General features: G+C 35.0%; 1 protein-coding gene across 7 annotated transcripts in view; it reads right to left on the reverse strand.

The window, feature by feature from the left end:
• Window positions 1–23,249, reverse strand: part of SYNJ1 (synaptojanin 1) — a 69,654-nt gene that overhangs the window by 28,126 nt on the left and 18,279 nt on the right. For 3 of the 7 annotated variants that reach the window (XM_064524234.1, XM_064524241.1, XM_064524245.1), the window contains exons 6-18: window positions 22,872–22,955; window positions 22,028–22,089; window positions 21,373–21,469; window positions 19,955–20,124; window positions 17,218–17,299; window positions 14,461–14,613; window positions 11,172–11,337; window positions 9,552–9,575; window positions 5,265–5,456; window positions 5,069–5,153; window positions 3,570–3,710; window positions 2,952–3,144; window positions 1,435–1,593 (exon numbers count right to left, since the gene is read on the reverse strand). In XM_064524234.1, coding sequence (XP_064380304.1) covers window positions 1,435–1,593; window positions 2,952–3,144; window positions 3,570–3,710; window positions 5,069–5,153; window positions 5,265–5,456; window positions 9,552–9,575; window positions 11,172–11,337; window positions 14,461–14,613; window positions 17,218–17,299; window positions 19,955–20,124; window positions 21,373–21,469; window positions 22,028–22,089; window positions 22,872–22,955 — 1,608 coding nt within the window. The remainder of the gene's footprint in view (window positions 1–1,434; window positions 1,594–2,951; window positions 3,145–3,569; window positions 3,711–5,068; window positions 5,154–5,264; window positions 5,457–9,551; window positions 9,576–11,171; window positions 11,338–14,460; window positions 14,614–17,217; window positions 17,300–19,954; window positions 20,125–21,372; window positions 21,470–22,027; window positions 22,090–22,871; window positions 22,956–23,249) is intronic. The other 4 variants (XM_064524238.1, XM_064524251.1, XM_064524256.1 and 1 more) reach the window with 2 other exon arrangements.

Below are 23,249 nucleotides of genomic sequence, written 5' to 3' on the forward strand. Positions count from 1 at the left end.
ACTCCTTAAGTGTGTAAAGTAGACATAGCTGAAATGCTTTAGTTGACTTTATCAGCTCCAGTCTTGAGTTTAATCTTGTATAGGGCAGTTCTACTTGACATCAGAGATCTGTAAAATACACATCTAACTTAGATCTTATAGCCAAATGTGTATCAAATACCAGGTTAGCCTGCTTTTCTTGTTGGAAATATAACTTGAAATCTAGTCAACTTAAAAAACTTATCAGTGAGCATCAGAAGATGTGCAACTACCAAGACAATTTGCAACAAATTTCTTTGCCTTTGGTAATTATTTTATAATGTACTTTTATAAAGAAAGGTGCCACATAAACACCCTTCCTAAACAATACAAATGACAGTTAACCCTAGCTTAGTCAGCTAATAAATGCTAATGTCCAGCCAAATAGCGGAATATTAGCCCAATAACTTAATAGTAGTACTTCTTTTCTCCCAGCCAGGGGACTATTTTGAGTTCTTTTCCTATCCAAACAGCCTTCTTTCAGATTTTATAACTGTCATAAACCTCCCTGAGACCTCTACGCCTCTCTCATTTTGGTCATATTAACAGACAATCATGCTCTGTCTATTTCAACCTGTATCTATTTTTTTCCAGGAACTAGGCTATAAAAATAATTTTATCAAATGTTTTCCCTCCCTTTCTGTTGCACAGGCCACCAGCATAAATTGGAGAAAAGAACTCTACTTCTGAAAAACATTGCTTACGATCAAAGTGCTCACAAGCAGACAAAAAATACAACAGGGGAAAGAAAAATACTTGTCTGACATTTTACCATCTACAGCATTCCCACACAAAGCTGGGAAAATAGGAGATAGCATGCTTTCACACACAATTTGATTTGTTTAAAATATTCCTATAATTGCTATATGCTGCCCCCTAAGAAACCCTAACAATCTAAAATCTGAAGCTTTCTCCAGACTTCACTATTCCACACCTTTTTTCTTCCTAAGTAACACAGCTATAATTTACTCTGTCGCTTCTTCCAACGGAATGACAGTAACAGCATTAGATCTATTACTACAGCAATCTAAAGTGAAAAGTAACATTATCCAAAGAACTTCTATAAATACTTAAAAAAAATAGTTGCACCTGATAAACAGAGAAAGGTTAGAATTAGTAAACTCCAACACAGAGTTCCAGAAAAATGATACAATTTCCTTTTTTAAGAGGAAAAGAAAAACCTCACTCCTACAAGTCATCATTGTATTTGTATCACTAACTCTTCAGGATAGTTACTACAAATAAGTTACTAAATGTTGTTATGTCCCATCTTTCCACACTAGGGTCTGGACAAAAGTGATAAGGTAAAAACTTGCTGAAGAAATAAATTTACAGAAGCACAACAGAAACTTGTTTTTCTAAAGCCAGAAAGAAAAATAAAGTATTCTTAAATGCAGTAACATCTTCTTAAGATACCTGTCCAGAATTTTTCTGATTGATAAGTTGGTCTCCAGCAATAAGGGAATCCCAGTTCTGTTGTCGTATTAGGTCCTTAACCTCCTCATTAGGAATATCTATCCGATAATTAAAATCACCACACCAAAAGATATAGTCATGGGAAAAGAGCATCCTTCCCTGTAAAACAGAAGCATGTAATACAGTTAAAAACAACCAAGTGACCAAAATTTACTATTTCCAGGTGTAAGAGTTCAATTTATGAGCCTTTTTAATTGTAAAATATGCATCATTTCTGGCTGATGAGGACTACTAAAGTACATGTTAGTATCTAGTGTTCATACAGCTAGAACCACATAGCCAAATGTATGGTATTCACACGTACAGAATACGAAAGAAAAAAATAACATTTCTTATGTAGTTTGCATTTCTAAAGAAACATGAATCATCTGAATTGGACTCTAAAATTTGTCACCATTCTGCTCCAGTTCTTGTTTTTTGGGTTTTTTTGGCTCTAACATGATGACTGCCACCTGTGTCACAAAGAGCTTCAAAATGAGAACAAAACACTACCCTGGGATTCTGCAGCACACTGTCCTGACAAAATAAAAAGCAAAGGCTTTATTTCAGATGAAACTGAAGACTTTTCAATTGCACAAGATTTTCAAGGCTGGGGAGAGACAGAAGGGCTCTTTTAGTTTAAATAAAGCATATGGTTTAAAGTAAGAACTTTATATTTTTCTTTTTGTTTTGATTTTTCCATTGTCCTTAAGCAAAGCAGAGCAGATATGCTAGCAGATTAGAACAGTAGCATCTAGGAAACTGTTTCTGGGGACCCTAAAAATACAGTACTCCCAAGAAAAACTTAAATTTGTCCCCATGGTCATGTTTAAGAGAGGAAAAGAAAAAAAAACTGCATAAAACCACATGCCAGACTCCTGTACAGTGCCACAGAAACTAATAAAGGACAGTCTGACTACAAAATTTAAGACAGTTGCAAGTCTATATAGAGATTGAGAAATATGGCTTTAAGCAAGCATTTTATCACACTGTTAAAATTACCCAGTATTTACTTTTGTGTTTGATATGCCTACATAAGAACAAGGTACTGAATTCCATGATCCAACCTGACAGAAATGAGTTAACAAGAAGTTAAAATGAATTTGCAAAAAGCGTATTGAAAACAGTGCCGTTTCTCACAGATTTTTGCTTTGGTGCCTACGAAAGTTCTACTGCATGTCAGGAATCTCTTAAGGTCTCTTTCCCAGGCTAGCTCCTTGATGCCTAATGCAAGTCCATCAGTCACCGCACTGGCAAGGTCTATTCTCTCTGCATAGTAATCTACAGTATTTTATTAAAAACGGTGGGAACTTTATTATCTCTGAGACCTCTACCCCAAGGAAATTTGATTTCCATAGGAATCTAGGGAGGAAAAAAAAAAAAAAAGAAAAAAACTATTGCAGAATTTTGGATGGCATCGCTGGAGCTCAAAGGATTTAACTTTTCATTTGTCATGGAATTTGAACATTGTTGCTTACCATTGGAAAACTGAGCTTGCGAGCTATTTCTATGAAGTCTTCATTTCTCTCTTTAACTTGTGACTGCCCTGCAGCAAAGTGACTGCAGACGAAGCAAAGACTGGATGTATGAAACAACATTCGAATTGCTACTGCACCTTTGTTACCAGTGGCTCCTCCCATGCCAGTCTTTACAGTATCAACAGCAACATCCCTAAAAAAGTTAAACTGCTATTAAACCTTCAAATACAGAGGCACGAAAGTCAACAGCTTTGAAGTATGTTTGAGTTGTGCTCTATCACTGAATGAAACTTTGTAAAGCAACTAAAGGATAACAACACGACATTATGTACAGGAGATTATATTTTCACGTTTTTCTTTCAGCAGTAATGCTATTGGATTGTTTTAAAAAGATGCCAACAGATACTGAGCAGCTGAGAGTACAACCTTTCAGCTTTTCAAGCTTTCTAGGCAAGTCACAAGGTACTTTAAAATATAAGAATTTAAGCAATTATTTTCCCAGAAGATGGAACAGCTCTTTCAGAGCCCAATATGCTTATCAGTATACTAGTATATTAGTTTGCAGTACAAAGCAATCTGAAGGTGACCCAAACTGGGCACAGCCGTTTGTTCACTGACCTGATAAAAGGAGCGTGCTGGGGTCTGATAAACACAAAAAGGCAGACGCCCACCAACTGCTCAGAAGCCAGCAGCACATACTTGTAATCTCTTGATATAGTCTTCTGCAGTTCAACAGCCCAAAGCTTCTGATTGGTTGTGCTAGTGGTGAGATTAAAAATGCCAGCTTAAAAATAAACCAAAGGAAGTAGGCATCTCAAGTGGTGTTCTACTTGACTAATCTTCACACAATAGCCTTAATTAAACCTTAGAGAAGTAAGCCAAGCTCAATTGTGAATGGCTCCCAAATGACTTGTAACAGAGACACAGGCTACAGACCGAAATGATTGTCATCACTTCAAATTCAGTCTGATAAAAAACTTCCTCACTCTTCTCAACCAAAAAGACTAATTTAGGAGCAAGGACTGTCTTTCCTGTATTCCTGAAGCTGGTTTGAAGGAGCAAACAAAGTGTCTTTATACAAAGTTACTTCCTAGACTAGAACTCAATAAATATCTGGAAACAGTGATGTCCACAGTCTCAGAGCAAGCAGAAATTTCCTTGGAGACCTAACATACAATATTTTCAGGACTAGCATTGGATACAAATGAAAAGATCAGGCCTGGCTGCAGTGTTAACTAGACTGAGTGCAAAATTAGAGGATGGCAAACTGCTGCTTTGCCCTCAGGACCAGGGCCTGCACAAAGGCTAACAGTGTAATAGGCTTTAGATGCCTTTCCCAGGGAGTTGGGAGTTAAAGCTTGACAGACATCAGAAAATATTTAAAACAGACAGACAAAATAACGGACAAAGCAAATATGATTCGAGGACTGCAGATAAAATACTTCATTACTGGTATCACTCAGCACTAGGTTGAGCCCTGAGGGAATGCAGGAAAAATAGATTTTCATACCAAATTTTGCCTAGGCTGAAAAACCCAAACTCCGCAATAATATACACATGGAATCCATGGAGTGATTTAGCTAAACACAAACTAGGACTAGATCAAGTTATGATCAAACATTACTTCTGCTCTTAATGACTGAAAAACTGATGGTACAGAAGGATGCACTCATTTATACAGATCAAAATCCGATGAAAGACAGCATATAAAGGCATAACAACAATGCATGCTTTTGGAAATAATTTCACAGGACTTGCTGTTGCCAGTAGTAGGAAAGCACAGAGACTGGGGAACACTACCAGCACTGGAGAAAAACTCCTTCCAAGTGTTATATGAAGGAAAATTTTGAGGGGCTGCTATAGGTGCAATCCAAAATATGGCCAAGTACTGACTGTTATATGTGGTCTAAACAATCACAGCTTTACTAAGGGAAGCTGAGATGAAGCTTTCAATCTTGGCATAGAAACTGGCAGACAGAATTGGAAGATTAATCAAAAATGAATCCAGAATGATCTCAACCTTACAATACCAGAGATTTTTTTTTAAAAAAAATCATACTCAAAATAAAAAATGTGATTTTCAACTAACCTGATTTTGTATTGATTATACCACCTACCTGGCATTCACAATGTTTCCTGCATTTAACTCTACCATTTCTTCAAACCCAATGGCAAATATGTCTACTGGCTTGCTTCTTCGATCTGTATTTAAATATTAAAAAAGGCTATTTGTTGTTTATATTTCTCTTAAAAACCGAGACCTCATACATCTATTTTAATGTTCATGAAGCAAAAATTAACAAAAATTCCTACCTTGGAATTCATGAATACCAGCCAACTTTGGTGCATCGAGAAGCCAGTCAGTGAGGGTCTGATTTTTAAAAGCAATGCTTCGAAACTGCTTCCCCCCATTGACGTTCCATGTCCCAACGCAGACTCTAACCTTTTTTGGTTTTGCATACTTATAGAAGTTTTCACACATACTCTTTAGCACTTTTACAGATGCTGCAAAAACAATTTAAAAGACATAGTTTTTATACAGAATATTTTTCAGAGAACTTGGCAATGAGATTTTGCCCTTAAACAAAAGGCAACAAATCCATGCATAGACACGCAGAAAGTTAAACTGTGAAAGCAAGATGAATAAATGAGCGAAGCATTCCACAAGGGAAAGCAGAGACATATTATTTGTCTAGAAAGGATATGGACTGAAAGGCTTTAATAATTCATACAAAGTAATATATATAAAAGAAACTTAATTTCTACATATTTCATAAATATCTGTCACTCTTTCACTGTGTCTGTTTCTCTATAGAAACCATCACTTTTAACATATCCAACACAAGTATCTCTCTCACTACATACATTATATTTATGAAATTCAATGTCTGTTAAAAAAAATCCAAAACATACATATGTGTTAATTTCTAGAACTGTAAAAATGACTGGTCTAAATACATCTGCTAAAATACATCAGGTAAATTATTTTATTATATTAGAGCATGCTCTTTTTAAACAAGAAATCTGAGTTTTTAGGTCAGCTGAATTCCTAAAGTTATGCCTGAGTTGGGAAAGTAGAGAAGGACTCAAAACAATTAGACTCATTTCTTCATTACAAAGGCCCTTCTGTGTCCTGATTGTATCTGCCAGATAGGGAAAGAGTAATGACCTATCTGTAAGGGGCACTGTGAGAACAAAAAGATATGTTATTCAAAGCTCAGACATTAGAGTTATAGATATTGAAAAAGCCCCTACATGTATCAGCTGGATAATATAATTACACATACAGATATATTTCCTGATTTAAATGAACAGATCCAAATTTTTTTTAAATTACACTGCTATTTTTCTTCAATCTCAGTGGAAAAAAAATCATCAGGTTAACAGTGTTGTTTGCATTATACATTACCCAAATAATATTAATTTATCTGTTTAGAAGACTCTCATGGTCATGTTCTAAGCATGCTGTAAGAATTATATAAAAATATTAGATAGAATTCTTCCCTTCATTTTGTGCTGCCTTGCAAAATGATCAGCTACTAGGCACAACATTTTCATTCAAAGCCGCAAAATAGGAAGATTAGTCAGCTGGGTTTTTTGTTGTCTTTTATTTATTCTTTTTAAATTTGTCACCTGTCAATTTACTCCAGAATCTTGGCTACCCAAATAAAACAAAAAGCAGGAATTCTCTAGCTCTCATGGTTATGAAATGAGCTGGAAACAAACTGTCAACATGTAAAAGAGGAAGAAAATAACACATGACATTTGTTTGTGAACTCGTTTACTGCTGAACAAATCATATATACGTATACGGGCTAATCACATATAAAAGACAATGTAATTGACTGGCGTTTCCTTGGGGAAAGCAGATGGTGCTTGGAAGCATACCATTAATCTCCTTATCAGAATCCAGGCAAATGAAGCCAAGAAAACAGAGAGAAGCCTACAGAATATGTTATGTCCTTAAGGGAGAGGCAAATCAGTCAACTACTGGATGCATCCAAATGCTACAGGCCAGTCAAGTGAAAAAGTCCATCAAATGCTAGAATAGCCTCTGAGGGTCATGGACAGAAACTACCCAAAGAACCTGACCACTGAAGAGAAATCAATTCAAGAAATGTAGCCAGAATCCACAGAAGTACCCAAATCATCCAAAGGATGAGTTGAACCTGAAGAACCCAATAAAGTATCAGAGATACGCTGTGAAGATCTTCCAGATGAGACTCTGCACTACTCTGAATGAGTTTAAAAGCAGAGTTTGGACTTCTCTCCACTTCAGCCCCTCATCTTTTTTTCTTTTATTAGTAATTTTCAACCTAATCTTAAGTAGTTGCTGCAAATAAGTCATATCTGATTATAAGCAGCTTCTAAGAAATGCTGCAAAATTAACTATTACCTATTTAACTCCTGACACTGGAATAAATCTCTAAGGGGAAAAATCTTCTTATCAGAATAGGATTTAACTTAGAAGCGATGAGTGATTATTGCAAACATGAAATCGATACATTTTAACTAGAGATTTCTAAACTGTATAATGACTCTTTTTCTATATTAGAACAAACAAAAAGGGAAAACAAGAGATGAAATTTTCATGTTTTTCAAAATACTCAATGAAACATTTTTCTTCACAGCTCCTGCTCCTTTCCATATATATTATTTTCCTACATATTTCTAGATATGTCTTTTCAACAAAATTGTGTCTCGCTCCATGATGTTACAAATCCAATAAATTGCCTTTTACATTATTTTGCAGCAAAAAATATTTTAATTGCAGTTCATACTGCACAGACATTTGGAAACAATTTCTACGAAAGCAATATTAACTTAAATTCTTTATGCATATTCTGTGCAACTGAACTTGAACTGAACTACACAGTCCAAATTACTCTCGATAATTTTCAATATGTGCATGTAGTATCCAGATGAAACTCTCAGTGAAATATTACATCAGTAAGTTAAAAAATAGTTGACATTTATGACTCCTAATAAGTTACAAGCTAGACTGGTATAGTCTACAGGGTAACACCACAAATGACAATGTCATCATTTAAGTCAATTAATAGCTTTTAAATACTGACATAATGCCAAAGAATCAGTTAATTCCAACTGTATATTACCTGCAACTCTTTCAGATTTCATTCTTTAAGAACTCAGTAAGAGTTCAGTAGCTACAATAAAATATTATTAAGAAAAAGCAAAGCTGAGAGCAATTTAAAGGGAAAAAACATTTCAAGCTGAAAACAGACTACAGTTGAATTGGTTTCACAAGAAAAAACGCTTTAAATATTTAAAATGTATTTGAACAACAATCTAGTCAACAACAAATTCTTAAGTGTTTTTCCCCCAAGGATCTTCCCCTTTTAATCATCAGTATCTAAGGTTAATGGCTGTTACCCAAACATATGAGCTAAGGAGATACTGTGCAGAACTTAACAATTCCCCTAACAGGCGAAAATTGCCTGAACAATCATTAATAGCTTCTTTTTTTCTTTCCTTCCTCCTCTCCCTCCATTCTTCACAGTTTTAAGCATACACTTTTTCACTTCACCCAGAAACTATGCATTTCGTCTGATCTAACTGAAACCACTACTTACAAAAGGTAGCAGTATGAACTCCATTAAGACAGTAAGCACTGATAAGTACTCCCAACTCTCCCTTAAAAAGATGTAATGTGTATAAATCGTATCTTCCCAAAAGGTGCAACTTCATGTAAACAGCTAAGTTACAACAAAAAGGAGATCTTCCACTCAGAATTAGAAAATTTTGAAGACAAAGTTCTAAGGCATTATGCTGCTAACTTACAGTGATATTAACTAAGAGTTTTCAAAAGTTACTTAAAATGAAGAGATCTTTCATGTCCTTTTCTTCTGTGTAGCCCATCCCTACACACCTTTATTATGTATCACTGCTTCTTCATGTTCACAGTATTGCTGAATCCCCAGAAGCCAACCTCTCACATTTTTAAGTCCAACATCATAGGCATGGATCAAAATACTATTGCAATGCCTCAAAGTACAAGATTAGGATTTAACTATAAAGTTCCCTCGGTAGGCCTCCTCTTCACTGAGAGCTTTACCTAAATGCTTTGGCTAATATTTTCATTTTGTGTTGCATGCAGCAGTAACTGTATCTCAGTGGTTTTGACTGTACTTTTTCTCCACAAAAAAGTGTCAGCACATTATTTCAGATCATTACAACAAGAGCCTTCACTGGGAGATGTGAATTAAGTCAATTTTATGCAAGAACACAAACAATTAGATCCTTCTAAGGGCAAATTAGACTAAATTACGGAATCCAAAATCAACTCCTAAAGCAGACAAAAAAGCGAATTCCTCTGCAGCAAGAATAAAGTATTTGCAAAAATAAAAAACAGAGTATTGATTGCCTCTTTTCACAATTCACACACCAGCATAATTCCAACATTTTTTGCTTTTTCACACCCTTTCTTGTATTAAAGAATTTTGTGGCATAGGAGTACAAGGTCCAAACAATACTAGGAAAATGTGAGCCCACCACCCAACTTATGCATACAGGGACATAAGAAAAAGCTAGAGAACAATAGCTGCTCAGATATTTACAGCTCAATTTACTATACTATACCTGATTGTAATGACTGCTCTGAAACTACGGATGCAGTAAGGAGGAAACAAGAAGAAATTAGTCAAATAAGCAACTGTGTTTTTTAAAAATCTTCAGCCCTGTGAGAGAATATATGCTTTTATAGATAAATTATTACACATAATTGTTTGCATCACTTAAAGCACATCTTTTATGCTGCGAAACCTAAAAAGCTCCATAAATCATTAAAAATTCTCCTTTCTCACTCTTTTAATAACAGATTTTCATATGAAGAAACTAAGTGCATCTCTAATTATTCACAACCCAGTAAACAGTGCAAAAATATCATGTCCAGTGAAGAGGGACTATTGTTCCTCAGCTGACAGGAGGAATGCTGCAAATATTGAAAGGACTGCTTGCATTCACAGAAAGAGTGAGAAGAAACAAGAATGACTTTTAGCTAATTTTGAGGTTAGGCTGATTCAATAGGCTTCAGATGCAGGAAAGGCTACAATAACTTGAAACCTTGTCATAAGGAAATAAGAAGAAAAGCCTTTGGGGTTCCACATAATAAATAAATAACCATAAGATGAAGACCAGAATCAAGCAAGATTTTTTTTCCTGTGTCAGGTTTGCACTGAAGCTTTAACACATTTTTCGCATTCTGGGTTGAGAAGTGTCAGAGGGTAGGGAGAGGGAAAGTTAAAAATGTCTTTCAGCCCCAAATTAGCAATAACCCAGAATTTAGGACACTGTGACATGGGATTTTGGAGACAAGGTTCAGATTTAAGTTCCTTCTTTGCCCAAGAATTTGCCCTACTATCTTTTATATCCCAGGTGAGTACTCTAAACAGACATATACCTGGCCCATTCACTGATTAGGTGAACTTTATTCACATAACTGGACTGTCCAAATCTCTCACACATTCTTAGTGAAATCTCTTGCTGATTTTGAGATAAAATTTCACCCACAGCCTGACAAAATTCCGTGGTTTAAACTGGTGTATATGTTCCTTTGAAAGTTTCCTTTTCACAAAAAAATATTCTGTGACGGAAAACCAATCATCAGGAATTTTCTGGCAGCTCTAGTTATCTTTTCTTCCATTACCAAAGCCCCTTTTGTTCTCAGTACCTTAGAATCCAAAATCAGGATAATTACTAGCATTCTTACATCAAGCTTGAGAAAAGAAGGGGTGCTTTGCATCCAGTTTAACAATGCAGTAAGAATTTTCTTCACCAACATGACAGATCAAATTAAGGAAGACATCTAGCAAGCAAGCAATCAAAAAAGCATAATGTTTTAATAAACCATGACTTTTTTCCCCAAATTTATCATGTAATTGTCACGATTAACACTTCCTACAAGTGGATTGAAAAACTGAACAAAACATCTAATAACCACCTCCTGTAAAGCTGATAAATATGCTCCATACTTACCAATTACACCATCAGACATTACCAAAATATAAACATCAAAGAAATTACTGTAGCAGGTTAGTTTAGCAATATTAGTAAAGCAGAAGTAACCTTTTTCTTTTAATAAGCCAAGAGACTATATAAAATAGCATTTATACTTTCCAGCATTGCTTTGAAAACAGAGTCCATACAACTTTCTTACACCAAATTGTTATCAGACAGATTAAAATCCTGAAAGACACATACCGCGTAAACTGCTGGTGGTTAAGAGAGCCCGTGCTTTATCTGCTAAATCACTATTTAGGGTATTTCCCAATAACAAAACATCAATGGCCTCCTGCTTGGAGCTATCAAAAAAGTTATTTTGAATCGTTCTGGTCACAGAACGAGCACCATCCTTCAGCTTTCCAGCCTGTTAGGGAGGAATACGTATAAAATATTTTATGTTGGACATCACTCAAAAACAATGGCAATATTAATTAACATAGTTGTAAACTGTATTAATAATTCTAAAACCTATGGCAATTTCCTTCCTTAAGTGTTAGATAAAGTCTTCCGAGCTTACTGTACTATGTATGCCTTTTTTCCCATATGCTAAACAATGCAGTAATGCCTTCTAGGCACATTTAAAGACCAAATTATTCCAGTTTGAATTATTTAAATTAAAAAAAAATACTGTAGAGAGGGGAATAAAATGTTTTTTCTCTAAACCTTTGGTCTTCAAAAATTAAATCCATGTAGTGCCATGTTTTAGACCATGATATGAAACTTTGAGCTTTCCCCCAAACATTGAGAGATGAACAAGCACTTGAGTCCAAATGTCATGATACATGAATATGTATGTATATGCACATATGAACATATTTGTTCAGAATTCATGTTCTGAAAAATCCATGTTTAAAACGGGATAGTCCCAGTAACTTTTGAAAATAACATGCAAGTCTCATGCACTATCGCAGAAGGAACACATACATTGATCTAGGGCTACATACCTATAGAGATCTCTGTCATTGCACATACTGCACAGAAGCCGCACAATGGCCTCGTGCTCCAAAAGAATAGTGTCCTACTACATGAACTAGAAAAGAATCTCCAAGAGATGTACTGGTACTACAGATACTCTCTGTGGATCAGACACCTACAGGGTAATGTAATGAACATGTCATGCAGTCCCACACGATTCATAAAGCAGCAGTGTTAACCTGCATAAGTAGCACAGACCATGATTTCAGAGGCACAAAGACATTTCATTGATCGCATGGGTCATTGTGTTCTATGGTGCACACATAAGCATATTCTGCCTGTAAAGGGTGTATAAACACATGCTATTAATATCTGCATGTATATGAAATATAGACCACACTCCATCAGGGATGCTGCATTGTATTATATTATTATAGAAAACACTCTAAGTTTACAGCTTGAGTTATTCATGAAGGTCTCTTAAATGCACAGTAGAAAGAAGACAAAAGCTTAAGAAAACCTGCCAGTTAGTTCCATGAAGCATACTAGATAACAAGAAACTACTCCTTTGTCAAGTATTAGTAGCAGGCAATTGGCAGCATGATTTTTGGAAGACAATGTGGATGAAGTGCTGGGGGGCATACCATTACAACAGAATTTTAATAGGATGCTGCTTCCTTTCTGTCAGACAACATACAACTTATGACATGATCCAAAAAACACACTCACCATTCACATATCAGGCAATTAATTGAAAGGAACCCAGAGAAAGCAAAAGAAAGAGTAGTTAAGGAGTTAGATGCAATGAGTATTATAATTCTTAAAAATGGACTGTTTTTCAACATAGAAACGTATATTAATACATTTAAAATTAAAATATTTTTTCTCATAACCTACATTTCTATATTTTTACTTCTAAGTACTGTTGGGCTTCAAAGAATCAAACTGACAAGCAAGAACTAGAAGAATTTCAAACATCAAACTTCCCATTTGGGAAATGAGAATAGCCACTTAAAAACTACATTTTAAAATATATTAGCACAGTCTTGATGCAGATACTGAGTAGTGACCTGGACTAGTTGCACTGAAAAAATGGCACATATTGTATGTATTTGCAAGTACCAAAGATCCTTTTGGAGTAGATTGACTTTTACCAGGGATGCTGTACTTGAAAAGTGAGACTTTGTACTCATTAACAGTTTTATAAGGAATGTTATGGACAAGGATAGACTATTCTGGATCACTACAAAAGAACAGCACAGTAAATATACTCTGTACTTTACGCATTAAAATGTAAATGTAAATACACTAAATGTATTTTACAAAGAAAAATTTTAAGTAATCAAATGGATGACAAGGAAGTATTAATTTAAGAAAAGAAACCAATAAGATGAAAAGAAGAAAGTTAGGAGAAGGGGAGATGCCCCACAAAATACTTACTGTAGCTTTCCCAAGGGTCTGGGTGACATTTTTGTAAGAAAATAAAACTAAACATTTTTAGCCAAATTTCACTCTACACTAAAATACAAGCAATTCCCAGATGAAAGGGTCTTGTATAGACCAGTCAAGGGCAGAATAAGCAACAAGTCTATTTACTTGTTTTCTTTTTATGTAGCTTACTGTCATGCCTGCTACACGTGCAGGGAAGGATCTTGACATTTTAGTTTAGATAAGCAAATGATGGAAAAACAAAACAGTCAACTACAACTAAATACTATATAACCAAATTAAAAGAATGGAGATCAGAGAATGAAAAACAGAGCATTCTTGAAGATACAGAATTGTAGGAAAAAAAATTCTTGATGGAACTAAGGGCAAAAATTGCTATGGTTCAACATTTGTTTTTCTTGACAGATATCACCCGATAAGAAAGAGAATTATGGGAAAAAAAACATTGTTAAAAGAAAAATAAAGACAGCATTAGGAAATCTGAACAACTCAGGCATCAAGAAGGGCAAGCTAAAGAGAAACAGAGCACTACTCTGCAAATGTAGTACAGAATTGTTTGTTATCACAACACTACAAAGGAAGGAAGAAATGCAATTTGTTTTTTTTTTCCCCAGTAATCGCAAAAATAGAAAGAAACAGCTGGAGGAACTAAACAAAAATCACCCAGCTATGACCTGTTAAATTAACACTGTTAATAAACACTAAAAGCATGAACAATAATATCCAGTGAAGCACATTTTAAAAGAAAGGAGATATACTGAGTGAAACTGAAACAACAGAAGGCAGAGGTACAGACAGAAAGACGAAAATATTCAAGTAAACTACAGTTGATTTGAATATACATTTTTAAGAGCTGTGATGTAAAGAACTGAATGTTTTGAGCCTCATCCTTCCCTATAGAATGGTACTATCTGGGAAGCATGGGTATGGTTGACACAGCATGTACTGAAACAAGATCTGGTTGTCAACATAATGAACTTATTCACATTAAATGTATTTTGTCTTTTCAGAGTTACACCACAAGTACAGTTTAAAAAAGCAGATCTTTTAATTATGATATTCATGGCAAAAGAAAACAAACCCCACTGAATACTGCTAAAACTTTTATTAAAATGTACATTACCTTAGCTTTTCCTTCAAGGGCTCCAGTTCCAGCATATATTTTACTGACAGAATCACCATTCACAGACCACATGGATCGGAAAACTTCCTGAAAGCGAGTAACCAGCTGAGGCTTCTCAGCTAATCCTAATACCTCCAGTTGTTTTGTTAGCATCTGCAATAGTTGAAGGCAACATTTTCAAAAGAAAAATCTTTAAATGTATTTAAAAGGTACATTACATTTTCTCAGCAAATACACACACAAAAATTTGTTTTTTATATATATTTCTGAAGAAACTGATACTGTGCCATGTTTATAAAGCTGCATCATGCATATGATTTCAGTAGCAGCATCTTCTCTTTTTAGAAGATAGATAGCAATACAGGGAAAGAATTACATAGCTGATTTGTGAATATTTTCATCTAAAAATTCTACAGTTACAATGTAAGTTATTTTTGGTTCTCAAGTCTTCCCACTTACTTAATTTACAATTAGAGCAGTTCATGCACTTTCCCAAAAAAGTACAATACCAAACATTAACCTCTATTATCAAAATGCAAGAGAAACAGAGCTCTGTGATACTGACAGAAACAGCAATGGCTTTTGTCATTCATTGTATATTCATGTTTAAATTTTTCTTGACAGACTGCAATCTTCACCCTTACAATCAGTATTAGCTGAATTGATTTTCCACAATGCATTCTACACATTTAAATGCAGCATTATGCTCATGGATGTAGAAATACAAAACTGTTTTTTTCTTAAAATCCCAGTTTATGGAATAATAATTAAAAAAAAAAAAGCTTCGAGTAAGTTTCCAGGATTTGTGGCTACAGACATAATACAGAAAATAAACACCAAAAATAAAAACTAAATAAAAAGCTATTTTCAAGCATTTTTAAAAATCTTTAAAACCTCCTGCCCAATGGCAAGGAGAAGGAGCCTAAAACGATCAAGATAAAGTTAGGTAAAGACAAAATTCTGAAGATTGGGTAGAAATTGATAAAAGTTAAAAAAGGAAACTTGCAGATGAAATTAAGCGGAAATAAACAAACAAAAAAAAGAAGCTTCACAAACTGGCTTCTTCATCTCATAGTTCTAGTTCATCATCCACAGCTCAATATTTGGTATGTCAAGAGAGTATCTGTCACATTAAAAAAAACCCTAACAATTTAAATATCTAATCTAAATACAATTTTAAAACTAAGCAAGCAGCTGGTGGGGACTTAAAATTTTGCTTATTTATGAATTTTGCACTTCTAGCTCTCATTTTAGCTGAAATCGTAATTTAGCTCTCACCAATGAAAAGTCTGACACACCCCCTCTAAAGAAATTTGCATCTTTAACCAGTTCTAAAAAGGCCGGATAAAGCAAAATTTTGACCTGTTAAGCTGAATTTGCCATTTGAGTTAAGTGCGTACAAAGATTTGCCCTTGTGCCTATATAGTGAACTTTTCCACGCACAGTGAAAGAAAGAAAAGAATAAAAATTCTAAATCCCACAAAAATGAGTATAATTAGCAGGTACTAAGAAACATGAGCTTTTTTTTCTTAATTTTAGGAATTAAAAGGTGTGATCCTTTGTGATAAATACAGAGCTGAAACACTGGAAAAAAGCTTTACATCTCTCAAATTGTGTCTGCATCTGCTCTTGCATGCATTGATATTGAATATTAAGAGAAAAATTTTACAGTATTTAATATAATCTATAACATAATTTATAACATAATACATAACAATTTGATATAATATCTAACATAAGGGTAAACAGCTCAGTATTTCATTTCACTAAAACACCATTGAACTGGCAACAGTGTTCAATAGGTAAATGCAGCAGCAAAGCACTACATATTCCAGAGTTAGAAATATGTTTTTCTATAGCCAATGGATTTTGCAGTTCTATCAGAAATTCTTCCCATAGGTGTTAAAACAGGAGGGCTTTAGTTTAAATAAAATCCAGAACAATAACAAAAAGACAATCCTTTTACTTAGTTTAATTTTACAGCACCCACAATTTCGCATTTTTAAACATTTTACAGATTTTATCTTTAGGAGTCAAACTTAATTTATTAAGATGAGTGCAGCTGTCAGAAATTTGAGAGCTACTCTTTCAGTCTGCCTGAAAAATCTGTGCCACGTTACTCCATCAATTCCGATCAGGTTCATGCGTTCAACCTCTGCTTTATAAGCCTGCAGGCTAGAAGATTTGTTTCAAATGCAAGCCAATACACTGAAGAACAATCCTGCAGGAGGACTGAATCACATAGTTAATTTCCAAGTACAGAATTTGAGTGTGACAAAGCCTCAACCACAAATTCTCTCATGAAGAATTCACAGCACAACGCTGTGAAAGCACGAACAGACAGCACTGGCAGATACGGAGAACAGTAATACCACTACATGCTGTGGAACTTCATGTGAAGGAGTTATTGTCAATGCAAGTGTTTTTGTGAAGGACAACAACACTACTACCTCCTCTGGAATTGCAAGCCTGAACCTTACAGACAGAAGAAACTGACGTGCAAAACAAGATGAAGCATTTTTAATAATGTTACATGACTGCTGTGTAACTACAGCCACTACACAGCTACTGTTCTCCAAACTACCAAGATTTGGTCACCCAAATGATAATATCATGCTATAAATCACACTGCCATCTATGATACACTTTAATTCATCTCTCGTATGGAAGATAATGCTAATTTTACAATTTAACTGCTACAGACGTATCAGGAACAGTCCAGATTCTCTATCTGGAAATCCATGTTATTTTTCCTACCTCTAAGCCAAAGAAAGCCTGCACGCTGTTTGTTCTATCCAGACAGTCCAAGCAATTTGTTCTGACAGTACCACTTTGAGATCTGCGCCAAGTACAAAGAGAGAGAAAGAGAAAAAAAACAACTGAAATAACTCATTTAACACATATATCATCAACAAAGGCAGGGACATCAAGATCTGAACCAGAATAGTAAATCAGGGTATTGTAACTGCAATGTTCCTGTCATCATAAGTAGGTTTATAAATGCATCAGCAATGGAGGGTTGACTCCACTAGCAGCAGTAAATTTAGCAACAGTGTTCACTATACAAAACTAATTTATTTTCTGCAATAAAGCACATCTCTCTCCAGTTTTTCTGCATTTTTCTGACTTTGCTAGATGAAAGCATTATGCAGGATTAAGAATTCTTTTCAAACAATCCTACTAACGCATCTTCCAAGAATTTCAGAGGCACTAACTCTAAGCTAAAACAAAAATGAGAAGAAACAGTATTAGGACAATTCTTTGATTGAACTAAAATAAAAGTAACAAGAATTTGTGATAAAATTAAAGTCAATTTCAACCCCTCTTACTTTCTCTTTCATCCCCAAATAAAAACGAAAAATAAGTCTCTTCCTCCTAGTTTGACAGATGCTCAGGCATTCTTAACTGCTCCCCTTTCTTTGAAAGAAGCCATTAATTCATGTTAAAAAGTTGTCAGAGTAATCATATTAGGCAATTCTCATGTTCTCCTTGCCTAGCCATGAAGATAAACCTTTGATGGCTCTTCCAGTGATTCACTGCTTTTCTGTCTTTCATCATTCCCACTACACTCTTCATTCAATTAAGTTAGTAGGGTTTCCTCACATCTACACTACTTGGAGGTCTAATGAAAAAATGTGGGAGGTTTAGAAAAATGTTTTCCAAGATGATTTTGAAAAATCTTCCTCCAATACTATCTCTGTATTTCATTTGAAATATAAAGCAACTTGCTATCCACGTTAGAAGAAAAACTGACATCCTTCAAAAGAGATGCACTGTGAACTTAAAAAAACTGTCACTAGACCTGTCATTAATGCAATTCCTAAAGCCATCACAAGTCGCAGGCTATTTTGCTTTAGTGCTGTTGTCAGTCTTTTAGATGAGTGCTGATATTATTTGAATCTCTGTCAAGACCAAAAGCTATACTCTCATCACGAACTGTCACAATACTTGTAAAGCTTTTGTAGAAAGGTTAGTGAGGTTTTCACGTGAAGGTGAGAGTCTGCATCTCCTAACTACGCTCCCACTACATCCATTCTTACTTGGGTTTAGCTAAGGCCTGCCCCTGGGGGATTCAAGCCCATGGCACAGGCTAGCGCACAGAGAGGAACTGGAGCCCTCTCCTCCTCTCCCACTCCATCAGAAGTGGAAGCTGGGCCCTGGCACAATCCCGCCGCTCAGCAATTCTCTTCCTTATGGAAAACCTGACTCAGCACCTTTGCTCGGGCATTAGCTTAAAGGAGGAAGAGCACAAGAGGGAGAAGAGCAGCGATGTTGCCTATTTGCAGGTTTGCTTCCCTCTCCCTGGTGAGGTGAACAGAGTCTTTGCTCTAGAAAGAGGGATGGGGGAAAATGAGGACAGAAGTACAATAAAGCAGGACCAGGCAATACAGAACAGATTGCAAAACACGCCTCCCAGCTATGACAGCAGTTACAGAGCCTCAAAATTCTAGTATCAAGTTAATTTACAATTGCAACAGCATTGGTTAATGTCTGTCTCTAATCTTGATACTTCTGAAAGTAATACGCAAAATTTTTTTCTCTAATAAAAGTTAGAACTAAAAATATTTTTGTACAGTTGGAATTGTGTGACTTAAAGCATATATCAGCTGCTAAAAATGCATCTCTCTCAACTGCGTTTGTCTTGTCTTCCACCACTAGTTGTATCACAATAAGTAGTTACTTTGGCAATACTTTTTATATGAATTACAGAAAGTGCAGACTGCTGATCAAAATTAAGAAGTAAATCGTGTCTGCAAGGCTACTGAACAGCTGTTTATTTTTGCACCAGGGCACTTCAACACACATTTTTTTGCGTATATATCCCATTAAGATGATTCCCTGTCTAATTCCAATTCTCTTCAATGACAAAAATCTTTATTTTAGAGCCTCTGGAAACCATCTACATTTGATGGAAATCTTACACTTTTCAGGTATTACTATTCATTACTGTAGCTTTTAACACATAACACTACTGAAAATCATTCATATTTTGCAAAGAGCTGTATCTGTCAAATGGGGAAACCAGGGGCCAAAAAATTTAGGAAAACTGATTGTGCTGAACGTCAACATTTACGACACAATAGAATACAACAGAAAATGGTATGCTCCATCACCATGGAAAATATGTATGAGGTTAGACAGGAAGAGGGACAAAATAATTCATTCTTCTATCCCATGTGGGTGTACCCAACAACAAGGGAAATTGCCCATTTTCGCCAAAACAGTAAGTTCAAGGGACCAGAAACTGCATCAATGTCGAGACATCTTACAAGAAGATTTTCAGAGTACATCCAAAACACAGCAAAATTTAAATAGAGCAAAATGATAAGTGATCTGCATTTCAGTTGCTGAGCATCATCTGGGATGCAATAAAAAAATACATTAACAGAAAAAACTGGAAGAGTTTTTTTCTCTTATCTCCTTGTTAAGGGTTAAAAAACACCACAGAATCATTATTTAATTTAAGGAAGTCACAGAAGTTATACAAACCAACCTTTTAACTTCCTTTCCATCAAAATAAAAAAATCCACATTCTAAGAATTTCTGGACTTGTGGTTTAAGCACACTGTGCAATTTTTCTGCCTTTCCACCTTTAACCATTTGATGATAGTCAAAATTCACCATTTTGATATCAGCTGAATGTTCAGATGCTTTCAAGTGGCTCTGATAATATAAAAAGAGAGGAAAAAGGTATAAATATAACCAATAGATGAATAATTTAGAGTAAAATAAGATGCTACAAATATTTTTAAAGTGATTTTATTAGTGATCTTGATTATTACATGCTTTTTCTCTTAGTAAAAATTAAATCATTCGTATCACTACAGTTCAAAAAATCATTTTAACACCAAAAACTGATTAATACTTTACCTGTGTTTTTTCTTTTCTTGACACAATCAAAATATTTTTTTCCCTACTATACTAAGCTTACCAAGACAGTATTTATAGGACAACTTCTTCCATTGACAAAATGCTTCACTTTGCAAAGAGCTGTATGAGTTGAAGATCCCCTTCACCAACAGTCACCATCTAAGACATACCTGCCAGCATTGGGGACTGAGTAAATGTGCCATAAACTACTACAAAGCCAAATTATTTAGGTTGCCGTAGAGGATGGTTTGAGCAAAATTTCCCCTAATATTCCCTGAAAAATCTTGAAGCGCTCACACAGTCTCTCTTGGTAGAGTTGTGAGCTATACTGGTCATTAATAAACATCTGGGAGCAATCATGTCGGGAAAGGGAAAAAGGGAAAGGGAAACAACACAACTACTGACATGTTCACTGGTTTCAAATGGAACTTTTAAATTGTCAGCATGCGCTACAATAGGACAGTTATTTTTAACCCGTCTAGGAAGAGTTTGTGAAAATGGCCGGTTATAGTTAACAGCATCTGAACAAGCATTTCAATTTAATCATGAAGCAGCTTTTAAGTGTAAACTGATGAATTCATTTGTGATTTTTTTTTTTTAATACTAAGGAATACATCCAGGAATTCCAAAGGAAAGTTTAAAAAAAAAAAACAACCCACGGTATTAAATAGCACAAATATCATTTATCTACTCACCAGTGTTACAGAGCAAACACTATTTCCTTTATAAATAAGCCAGTAATAAGTATGAAATATGAAAATAACTGAAAAATTTTCAACAGTGCCTATGTTGCTGTTAAAATTTTTCAGTAAACTAACCAAGATGAAAATAACCAAAGATCAATTGTAAATACAGCTTTTAAAAATTCATTTTGTGTTATGCAACTAAAGCATTGCTTTAACGATAAATACAATTTTAACTACAAGCAGTAGTTGCTCCAGGGCATAGCATATCTGTTTCATTTTTGAAGGTTATATAAAAGCTTCAGAATGAACAGGCAAATTCCAAACATATGCACAGCGTGAGAATTGTCATAATTACCTGGAAAGCTTTGCTTAGCATGTGCTCCCCTTCCTTTGCCCCAAGTAAATTTACAATAATTTGCTTGCCATATAAATTTTTAAGTGTTCTGAAATGCCTGTTAACAGAAGAAAAAATTCCACACTCATATTCTGGCATAGAGAAAATTAACATGAACACCTGGAACACTGACTGAGATACTAAAGATTATGTCACGCCAAACAAACCAACATAACTGAATAATGGCATACAACAATTGACTGCTACTTAATTAGGAGAATAGCACCAAAAATGCTGCTTAACAAAATACATTTAGTTAAAAGCACACGATTGTGAAGTTAAAGTGTGTTGTGGCAGGCATGAAATCAAAATATAAATTTTAATTTTAAACAGACAGCAGTTGACAAACACAGATTATCTGATGTAAACGTATTACAATTTTTGTTCTCAGTTTAGCAAAGTATTTTAAATTTTCTTCAAACTTTTCAGCAAAACATTCAAGAGCACAAGCAATCCTGTAGAACTTTGCAAAAACTGCCCAGGTAGTTCTCTGCTATGCTGAATCATACTTTTGCATATGAAAAGCCTCCTGTTTGGAACAATATATTCTATCACACAGAGACATCACTTATCAGTGATTTACAGTGCATCAACAAAATTCAAGACATCACTTCACCTGTCAAAAGCCGGTGCATTCGCCTCAAAACCCCTTGACATTCTGACACGATGAGATCCCACCTATGACATTAAGATTACATTAAATTAGTGGTCTTCACTCCTTCAACTAATTGCTCTTTAAAGATCTCTATTAATCCTAAATGTGACTAAAAATTCATTTCGCTTCCTAAATGAAACCCCCCAAATCTATTTTGCTTCCTATAGTGTGCACTCTTTTTATTGGCTTTACTTAAATTCTTCTTCCTTTTTCTGAAAAATACTTTTTTGATTTAATATATTTAGTCATGCAATCTAATTATTTCATGTTTTTGGCAAAAGATATGTAAAAGCTTCAGTGGTTCTATTGCAATATGCTTGTATGTCTAGTTTAAAGAACCTAAAGTCAGTGTGAGGTATGAACTTTTCAAACTCTTTTTTAATGGTAGTAGATGCTGACATAATCCCCCTTCCAAGAAAACTGGGATGTAATTATATTAGTTACTTTTGCTTATCGACTGATCCATATTGACTTCTTCAACAGACTCATACTCAAGAACAATTCAAAAGAAACCAGTCTCCTTGGGTGCCCTTAAATTAAGGCTGCAATTTAGATTAAAACAGGAAAAACTCAGAAATTCTAAGACAAAACACCCAGAAGTAATGGACAGAGAGCACGTTTAATTGTTGGACAAAATAGCATTCAAGAGTAGCAGGCCTGGTGAGTTAACAATAGGACCAGCTTGCTCCCAAAGGACAATCTCATCCAGATAGGTTACAGTGCAAAAGAGTCTAAAGGCTACAGTAAGACATTTAAGAACCACAAATAAGAATTATATGTATATTTACATCTATATCTTACTTACCTGCAGGCCTGGCTGTTCCCAAAATAATGGAACAGATCCTCGAATCTGTATGAAAGATGACACAGAATCATCTAAAAATATCACCTGCAGAGAAAAAAAAGAAGACCCATACTCTTAATATGTATCAGAGAGTGAAACAAGGTTTTAGGTTTTTTAACCTTAGCTAAACATACAGTAAATACAATAATATTTACACATTCCATATTCCACAGTACAAACTAAAATACCTGTTCTCTTCCTTACACTCCCTTCCCCTCCCCCCCCGCCAAGGAATCGTGATTCATTAGGTCCAAGAAAAGTGCTGCAAGTCTTTATTATTTGGGCCTGAATGGCTTCTGTGCTAATAACTTTTTAAAAACTTGGCAAGACCTTCCTATA

The sequence above is a fragment of the Dromaius novaehollandiae genome, chromosome 1, assembly GCF_036370855.1.
Source record: "Dromaius novaehollandiae isolate bDroNov1 chromosome 1, bDroNov1.hap1, whole genome shotgun sequence".
Classification (NCBI taxonomy): Eukaryota; Metazoa; Chordata; class Aves; order Casuariiformes; family Dromaiidae; genus Dromaius; species Dromaius novaehollandiae.